Source organism: Psammomys obesus, unplaced genomic scaffold (assembly GCF_907164565.1).
Source record: "Psammomys obesus unplaced genomic scaffold, mPsaObe1.curated_primary_1811, whole genome shotgun sequence".
In the NCBI taxonomy this organism is placed as follows: domain Eukaryota; kingdom Metazoa; phylum Chordata; class Mammalia; order Rodentia; family Muridae; genus Psammomys; species Psammomys obesus.
The window spans coordinates 6,736,787-6,747,124 of record NW_026596040.1 but is presented as its reverse complement, the minus strand read 5'-3'; the positions used below and the strand labels follow the sequence as shown (position 1 = coordinate 6,747,124).

The 10,338-nt window shown below is 35.3% G+C and overlaps 1 protein-coding gene across 1 annotated transcript in view; it reads right to left on the bottom strand.

Moving 5' to 3' along the window:
• Positions 1–1,534: 1,534 nt before the first annotated feature.
• The window catches only part of Ythdc2 (YTH N6-methyladenosine RNA binding protein C2), a 64,649-nt gene continuing 55,845 nt past the window's right edge, over positions 1,535–10,338 (bottom strand). Inside the window, exons 27-30 of the mRNA XM_055622786.1 lie at positions 5,881–6,084; positions 4,753–4,935; positions 3,508–3,595; positions 1,535–3,413 (exon numbers count right to left, since the gene is read on the bottom strand). Coding sequence (XP_055478761.1) covers positions 3,515–3,595; positions 4,753–4,935; positions 5,881–6,084 — 468 coding nt within the window. The 3' untranslated portion in view covers positions 1,535–3,413; positions 3,508–3,514. The remainder of the gene's footprint in view (positions 3,414–3,507; positions 3,596–4,752; positions 4,936–5,880; positions 6,085–10,338) is intronic.

The following is a 10,338-nucleotide window of genomic DNA, read 5'->3' as shown; positions in this document are numbered from 1 at the left end:
CTGATCTTCCGGACAGACGTAATTTGGTTCCTACATTCCCACTGGGTACCTCATATTTGCCTGTAACTCCAAGGGAACTAATATCCTACTCTGGATTCCACAGATACCTGCACTCACATGACATACAATCACAGAGTATACATAAACAAAAAATTAAAAGTTTAATTTCAGTAACTATCCTCAAATGCCTTAGCACTTAATCTACATTGATGAAACAGTGCTACACCATGCAAAAGGGAACTGCCACCTTCAAGCATATAAGCTCCTAAGCGGCAAGAACTGCAGCTGGTGTATTTTAGTATGCTATTATAAAGTACACTGAATGTCTACTATCAATAAAGGCACCTGAACTGCTCCCAGCAAATCAGTAATAACAAATATTAAAATTCTCTCAAAGATGAAAGGACTGATGGAAATCAAGTTTCTCAGATACTACTACTTTTCTACAAAGACATAGGCAAGTGGTGTCTGGCAAACAGCAAGCACTCCATATTTGCTAGATGGAAAACTACTAGCATTTGAAAACAAAAGTACTTTTTGCAATATACAAAAAAGGTTTCAATATGGTATATATCCCCACTTTTGAAGAGCTAACTAATAGTACCCAATTTTATGCTAAAATAGTGTAAAGGTTTTAATTTTTTAAAATTAATCTTTTTATTTTTATTAGTTTATTCACATTGTATCCTCCCTGTAGCTCCCTCCCTCCCTCTCCCTTCTGCACGCATGCCCCTCCCCAAGTCCAGTGATAGAAGAGGTCTTCCTCTCCTTCCTTCTGATCCTAGTCTATCAGGTCTCATCAGGAGTGGCTGCATTGCCTTCCTCTGTGGCCTGGTAAGGCTGCTCCTCCCTCAGGGGAAGGTGATCAAAGAGCAGGCCAGTCAGTTCAGGTCATAGACAATCCCTGTTCCCATTACTATGGAACCCACTTGGACACTAAATTGCCATGGGCTACATCTGTGCAGGGGTTCTAGGTTATCTCCATGAATGGTCTTTGGTTGGAGTATCAGTCTCAGAAAAGACTCCTGGGCCCAGATCTTTGGTTCTTTTGCTCTCCTTGTGGAGCTCCTGTCCCCGCCAGGTCTTTCTATCTCCCCCTTCCTTCATAAGATTCCTTGCACTCTGCCCAAAGTTTGGCTATAAGTCTCAGTATCTGCTTTGATACACTGCATGTTAGAGCCTTTCAGAGGCCCTCTGTGGTAGGCGCCTGTCCTGTTTCCTGCTTTCTCCCTCTTTTGATGTCCATACCCTTTGCCTTTCTGAATAGGGATTGAGCATCTTCACTTCTTGAGATTTTTACCATTGGAAGAGGGCTACTGATATGTATGGAATATTTGAATAGTCTTAATATTCTTCAAGATGACTGAAATTCGCTGATATCTCAGAAAATATTAATTATGGCTTCTTGAGTCTTAGTATCAGAAAAGTGTCTAAAACAAGTTTCAAACAAAAAAAATCATAATGGCTGTGCTTATAAGAGATTTAAAATGTTGTTACATGGAAGGGAGGAAGGATATGGTAAACAAAATTTGAATAACTTTATAGGATTTAATTTAACAAGTATATTTAAAATTCATTTCTTCAAAAGACAGTATTTTAATTACATTAATTTGCATGTATATTCACTCTACCAACAAACCCATCATTTATTTACAAGGTTAGATATTACAAAACAGATGAACATTTAAACAAGTTTAGAGCCCTGAAAACTTCTACATATACACCTAAAAAAAGTATACATTATCAGGAAAACTATTAAGTTTCTTGAATAGAAAAAAAAAAAAAATGTACACATCCAATGGAGCATAATTCACTTTGGCTCAGCTTACAGGTATGTTTCAAAGTGTGTGAGTGGGAAAGTGTGTATGTGTGTGTATGTGTGTGCACATGTGTGCATTCACATATCATATATATATATATATATATATATATATATATATATATATATCACAATTTCTAATACAGGCAAAAGTCACAGCTGGTATCTTAAAACAATGTATCAGTATGTTTTCTCAGATAGAGTAGAAGAGTTCTCAAGACTTCATGCCAATCCATGATTTTTCACATCTTTGCTCTCAAATCTAGAACCAGACATTTGTTTTCTTTTCATCTTTAAATACATTTTATAACAATGACTCAACTGCTATGAAAAGTACTACCAAGTCTGCTCTGTTTAGAGCTCAGTAACAAAGACATGTCTCTTGTTTTGTCCTGCTTGTCTTCTCTTTCTTCAAAAGTCTCTAGGGAAACCCTTCACCTGAGTGGTGAAAAGACATCAAAGTAACTCTGAGATGGCAAAGAAACATAAGATTTTGCATTGGCCCAGACTTAGAAAAATAAATGCCCCATTTATATAAAACAAGTGAGAGAAAAAGATTGAAGGAATGGAAAAAGACATAAAGAATTGTGGTTCTTGTGAGCTTTAGTTTCAAAGATATACAGTAATCAAGCTATCAATAACTGCTGAGCATTTTAAAAAACTTATATAGATTTCCATAAATTTTAGATATTCTAAATTGGGTTTCTGTAGCAAAACAAAAAGGCCGTAATAGTAATAGTTGCTTCATGGGAAGAAAAAAAAAGAATGGGCATATTGTACATAAGTTTAAAATAAACTTATGGAATAAAGGAATAAAATTAAGCACTGATGTGATGAAAGGTAGAGAGAAACTACCTTTCTTTAGATTTTACCTCATCCTATAATCAGAGAAAAGTAGCATTCTTCTGTCTTCTTTACTATATCTCAGGTTAAAAGTAATGGAATGAATAGCTCTTATTCACTAGTTCTATAAGAGATAATTTAAAATTTTAGTGTATTGGTTGTGTTTTAGTGATAAATATAAGCTCTGACTCTTCTAGAATGGTACTTAGATGTAATGGATGTACTGATATATTTATGCCTTTCCTGAATTAAACAGTCAATAATCAAAGTTTGGCATTGCGGGTGATGGTGGCTCATGCCTTTAATCCCAGCACTTGGGAAGCAGAGGCAGGCAGATCTCTGTGAGTTCCAGGCCAGCCTACTCTACAGAACTAGTTCCAGGACAGTTGACAGTTAAAGCTATATAGAGAAACCTTGTTAGGAAAAAAAAAAAAAAATGAGTTTGGCATCAACAGTTATCAATTGAATGTTTTAAAGAAATACCTACATTCAAATTAAATTAAAATAAGCGCTATTGTATCAAATACCAAAATTGCTAATTTTTTCATCAGAAATATACAGTTAACAATCATTATATAATTGTTCCCTAAAATGATTATACAATCATTTCAAATTTAGATTATGTTTTCCTCCATATGAAGATGATGATTCTGTAGTAACACTCTCAGCTACAAAACCTCATCAAGGTTTTCAGAAAGTCAGTGTCCTCAGTAGTTACAACAGGCATAACGCTCTTTCACAACCAGGAGTTCTGAAAAAGTTAAAAATAATAAAAAAAAAATAATAAGTAACCTGAAAATTATCCAAATGACAACAAATACTGCTCAAGGCAAATACTTTATAACCTGAATGTCAATCAGCTGTAGTCTTTTCTCCCAATGGAAGACGTTCCCACAATTGGAGCAACTGTTCACCAACCTGAGGTTCTAGTTCCTATATAAGTCAAAAATTAAAATAAACATTAAAAAATATCTGGGATGATTTTTTTAATCAGTAAAATATATGTGGACAATAAGGCAAAAAAAATTACTTAAAAAATCAGATCATGCTAATAACAAACGGCACATATTATTTCTAATTCTCAGCTTTTATAGTCAACATTTAGATTTAAAATTCTACTTAATGTGAAAAATCTTATGCTTTTTGTGGTAAACTGGCAACAGATTTCCATGTAATCAATTTTGAATTCTGTCTAGATGGAAATGCTGTTGAAATGGAGATTCAACAGCAACACTCAATTTGAACTTCCAAAGGTTTGAAACCTAGCATATTAAGATGTTTTGAAGTTTTCTCCCTCCAAAAAAATGCATTTTAAGTGACTACATAATCCTACCTTAAAAATTATTTAACTTTAAATCAAGATTAATAACTTAAAATATTATGATATGAATAAAAACAATGCCCCTTTTCCATCCTCTTGTGGCATGTACAACACCACTAAAGAGTACACAGAACACAGAAAGAACTCAACTCTTTCCTCAGGTTTGAAGTAAGCCACAATGCTTCAAATCAATTATTGGATGTAATTTTTGGTAAAACTAACCCTGAATATACTTTCTCCCATGTAAATCTGGACTAATAGCTCACTGTACTCTTGATAAGAACAGATGACATGATGCAGCCAGCACAGTATTTTGGTACTATTTGTTAATTCTCCTCACATTACTAGTTTAAATATACAGAGGCAGCATCACAAAAACAAAGGAGACTGAAATAAAGCAAGCCACTGGAATATTAAAAGGCTGCTATTTATATAATGCACTTAAACAAGGAAGCCTAGTGCTGACAGCACTTGAGACTTCAGTCAAATTACCTCAGGAGAGTACTCTGCTTTGGTCACATGTCATTTAGAAGACAACAGAAACCCCTATGAAGTGACTTGTGAAAGATTTCATACAAAAAACAAAATTTAACAAAATGTTTAAAGGATCTATAAGACATTAGCAAGCAGACTTAAATGTTCTTTATAAATCAAAACCACTGTTGCTCATGTGCATATGGTATATACAATTTATATTTATGTATTTTTCTCTTTTGAGCAGTAACAACAACAAAACAGAACAAAACAAACTTAAGATGCCAGTGCATACCTGCCCATCTCTGCTTATCTGTACTTTTTTGTTGTCATTCCAAGGGTTGAGTAAATGGTGTGCGAACTGGAAGGGCAGGCTTTCTTTGCGTATCCACTCCACTTTAAATACTCCCCCTAGTCCAGCTGACCCCCAGTCCTGGCTCTTCTCCCTTCCTATCTCAGAAGACATCCTAGAAAACCCCTGCATTAAAAAAAAAAAAAGAGGGAAAAGGATGAAAGCAAAGATGACATTAAAATATCTATATTTATCTCACAGAGCTAATTATAATTAGCTCTAATAATTTTTAAAGAATTTTTAAAAATATGGTATTAAAATAATGCAAATTTATCAGAAACCAAAAAAGGATTCTTTATCAAATTTTGGAAGATAAATCAATTCTACTCGAATGTAACTTCAAATCTTAATAGTTTCCTTATAATGAATCAACAGTTATAACTCAGCATTTATTATATAGAAAATATAATCATCAAACCTGTAGTTTTTATTTATGAATACTGTATCTGAAATAATTCAAAAGTTTGTAAGTTCAGATATACATTAATTCAAATTAATGTTAAGATACCACCTCAGAGATAGAGATGGCTCAGTGGTGAAGGGCACTGGTTGCTCTTCCAAAGGACCTGGGTTCCATTCCCAGCACCGATGTGGTGGCTCACAACCATCTACAACTCCAGTTCCAGGGGATCTGACTCCCTCTTCTGGTGTCCATGCATGTACTGTATGCATGTGGCACACAGACTGACTGCAGGCAAAAACACCCATGCACCATAACATAATTTTGAAATTCCTTCTAAAAAGAATCACGGCCTTTTCATTGTCAATAACTTTTCCAGTCCACATAAACACTTTATAAAGGTGAATCTTCTTGCATTTAATCCACTAACAGATCCAAAGCTATTGTCAAAGGGAAAAACTACTCATCTAGAAATGTCCTGATAATTCAAGGTAAAAGCAGTTCTATCACCCCCTTGCAGAAATATGAAATAGACCTCACTTCCAGTCACACTACAATTTTATTGTACCCCAATACAATGAAAAGCTAGGGTTTGGCTTTGTTTTTTTCTGAATTCGAGAGTACAATCACAGGCAAAACAAGGCCCATTTTATTGATTCAGGATGGCTCACCTGGAAATGTCCAGATCCTTGAACAGAAAATACCAAGTAAACCATGCTGCTTTCCCAAAATGCTCGATTTAGCTTCCGCTCATTACTAGGGGTTGTAGACCAGATGCCCTTCTGTTGAGAAATTTCAAGGTTTCTCAAGTTGCTACTCTTCATTATGAAGTAACGAATAGGCATGTTTGGTCTTGGTGAAGGAGATTTCGAGCCCTATGAAAGAATGCATAAATTCTTGAAAAGTAATCTGACCTTTCAAGGTCAGTAGGCACTCACAAATAACATCTCATAAACACATACACTTTACCAAATATCCAACAAATGTAAATTAAAACTTTTACAAGGCTTAATCAAAACCCCCAAAAGAAGCACTTATTTCCAAAGCACGAAATAAACTTTATTACTTTTAATTTACACTTAGAATGGATTTTCAGAAAATGTTTTTAAAGCCTTCCAATTCTGGGGTTTGGTGAGGAGACAAAATTGTTCCAGTTTACTTCCTAAGAGCAGTTTTAAGATGAGAAAAGGGAATAGTCCAGTAATCTCACTGAGTTTAGAAACTAAAGGTTAGACAGCATAGTGACTAGAACGGACACAGCAATGCAAAAAGTAGTTACACAAAAAGCTCCAGAGAAACTGAAGAAGGGTCCCCAAAAGAGGGTCTCAGGTGCAGATCTGATCAACAGTAAGACAAAAGAAACATGCTGAGACTAGGATAAGAATGGAAGAAAAGCAGTACACTAACTCTTTCCCACATCTCACAGATGGTTGGGAGTACTCAGTACCCCCAGCCAGGGAAGAAATCTTGTAACAGCGCATTTGCCCTTAGGGGCATCAAGCCTTAGTACTGGAAGGAAAGTAATACCTGAATAAAGACTTCCCAGGACCCTCAACACTTCTTTTCTTCAAAACTCAAAAGGATTTAACTGGCAAGATAACTCAGCAAATTAAAGTGCTTGCCAAGAAAACATGATGACTTGAGTTTTATCCCTAGAGCCCATAGTGGAAGAAGAGAACTGTCTTCTGAAAGCTGCCTTCTGCCCACCACACACACGTAATATACATGCACATGCACACATAGACATAATTTTTAAAAGTCAAAAAATATTAACCTACTTGTAAATGACCTAGATAGTAGAACAAAATCTAACACTTTTTAAAGAAACACACACACACAAACCTTGAGCAGCCAAACCAATGTATAAGGAAAAAAAAAAAAAGATAGGATCTATGACCAGGAAAACGAAACAAAAACAAAACAAAACAAAACAAAAAACAATACAAGAAGACTCACATGGCAGATTTAGAAGACAGTAGACAAGAATGGTAAAACACCTATTATAAATTGTATGAAAACAGAAACATATAAAAAGGTATTTTTAAATAGCAGATAATATTAAAGATACATGGGGAATCTTGAGATATAATAATGACACTACAGGAAAAAAGGAATAGTTTACTCTCTCAAAATAAAAATATCACTAAGTGAAGAGACAGCAGTAGAATTACCTTAAATGAAGCCATGAGGGAGAATGAACTATTGAGTGATCTTTTATACACATATACATATATAGATACACACATAAATCTAGCAAGAGTTTCAGGGGAAAAAAAAAGGAGAAAAGGTAGATAAATAATGTGACATTAGGCATGGTGGCACACACCTTCAATCCCAGAACTTGAGAGGCAGAGGCAGGTGAATCTCTGTGAGTTCAAGGCCAGCCTGGTCTACAGAGCGAGTTCCAGGACAGCCAGGGCTACACAAAGAGAAACCCTATCTTGAAAAACAAAACAAAACAAAACAAAACAAAACAAAACAAAAACAATAATATTGTGAAGAAACAGCAGGCTTAGATGAAAAATAAAACTAATAGAAATTACAGATTAACAAATTGAAAAACAGAGATTCAGAGAACACAATATCAAAATACAGTTTCTCAAAACCAGTGATAAAAAAATCTTAAACACAGCTAAAGGAAAATAGACATATTCTACACTAAGAAATGAAAATGACAGTAACCCTCCCATCAACAGTTCCTGCATTCTAAACACTTATTCTTACACCACAAATAAAGGTAGTGCTCACTCCACATCAAAAAAAAAGCTTTTTGCAGTAGCCAGAGGCTATTATAAAAATTCACAACTGGTCAAAATGCAAAGACTTACAAAACTGGGGGTGTACCAGCCCCTAATGGTACATAGATAATGCAAACCCTATACCCAAGGCTCAGGGAACATCAATGAAGAGGAGATAGAAATATTCTAAGAGCAACAGAGGACCAGGGTGCCTGCTGCTAGATACTGTCTTATAGACATGATAAGGAATTTACTACATCCATGAAATCTCAACAATACGGTTACCTAAACAAGACCAGCATAAAGAAAGTACTAGTTGACATGACTATGTGAAAGGGGGACATTCCTAGATGGAATGTTACAGGCAATTAAGGGCTTCTGGATGAGGAAGAACAAGTTTCTTCAAGGACAAAATCCCTGATAGGTTATCCAATCCCAGTGGTCCACTCTAGGATAATAGGGTATTTGTGTACAGGTGTATGTGTACATATGTGTAACAATAATTATAGAAGAGGAAAGCATGAATTTTAGAGGGAGTGGTATGGGCATAGGAGTTGTTACAACAGGAAATGTGAAGGGCAAAAATAAGGCAAACAAAGTACTCATGTATGAAATAATCAAAAATAAATGTTAAAATATCTTAACTATTGAATTCTACCACAAGCATAGGGAAGAAACAATACCAATTTTACAAATGTATTTAAAAATTCTAAAACTGAAGAAACATTTCACAACCAATCTCATGAGATCAGCATTACCCTGGTGTCTTAGCTTCTGTTCTACTGCTGTGAATGGACACCATGACCAAAGCAACTCTTAGAAAAGAAACCGTTTAATTGGGGGCTTGCTTACAGTGTCAGAGGGTTAATCTATTACAATTATGGTGAGGAGCATGATGGTAGTTTGGTATGTGCTGGAGTAGTGGCTGAGAGCTTTACATCCTGACCCAAAGGTAGCAGAGACAGAGAGCCTAAGAAAGAGAAACAGAGATAGAGACAGACTGACAGAGACAGAAAGCAAAAGAGGGCAATATATATATATACGAGAGAGAGAGAGAAAGAGAGAGAGAGAGAGAGAAGACACTGGGCTTGACATGGACTTTTCAAATCTCAAAGTTCATCCCCAGTGACATACTTCCACCCATAAGGCTACACCTTCTAGTATTTCTAATCCCTTCTCAGTCTACCAGCTGGTGACCAGGAATTCAAATAATATGAACCTATAGGGGTGATTTAAACCCTTACACCTGGTTTCAAAACTCTATAAAAAGTAACACACACACAGAAAGAGTACCGAATCATATCTCTCATGAACAATACTGATAACAAAAATCTCTAACAACTGAAATTTTGATTCAACAAAAACAAGTCCAGCAATATACAAAAAGGATGGCATGCCTGAAGTACTGTGGTGGTATGAATATTTACAGTTCCCACAGGCTCATATATTTGAGTGCTTGGTCATTTGGTGGGAGGGGTCACTCCTTGACAGAGGTTAGAAGTTGTTGGAGTAGGTGTTGACTTACTGGAGGAAGTATGTAACTGGAGGTGGGCTTTGGGGTTTCAAAACCTCAAGCCAGGCCCAGTGTCTCTGTCTGCTGCCTGTAGACCTGGATGTATTACTCTTAACTACCATGTCTGCCTGCATGTCACTATGCTTTGCACCATGAGGATAATGAACTAAACCTCTGAACTGTAAGCAAGTCCCAAGTGCATGCTGTTTATAAGAGTTGCTATGATCATGGTGTCTCTTCACAGTAATAAAACAAGTGAAAATGTTAGATAATGAACAAAGTCTACCATCTACAGAAAAATGATTCAGAGAGAATATGTAGAAAGAACACTCAACATAACTCTGGCTCATAATCAAAATCCAAGAAACTAGATCCAAAAGAAAATGTTTACAGTTACAGTGCATCAAATGGTGAAACACTTAATGTCTTCCTGTTAACATCAAGACAATGGTACTTCATTCTATTAGAGGCCCTCGCTAGAGAAAAAGGGCTAAAAGATAAAGAAACCAGATTGAACAAAATTATAGAAAGCAAAGATTATTGGAAATTAAAATTACATTTATTGACAGAAGTCATGAAAGATGCATGAAGATACAGTTTCAGCTGTTCAGGAATAAAGGTGACAGGACAAAAAACAAACACTGATTGCAAGTCTCATAACCTATATAGTAAAATATATGTAAGACTGAAAAAAGAAGAAAAACACTTATCAATGAAAGTTAGTAGAGTCCAATAAAAAAGATCACATATTTATGATCAAAATATTTGTAACAAATTTGCCAAAGTAATTTAAGGGGAAGGTGATCTTTTTGGAAAATAGTACTAGAATTGTATAGATAAAAAAAAAAAAAAAAAAAAAAAAAAAAAAAAAAAAAAAA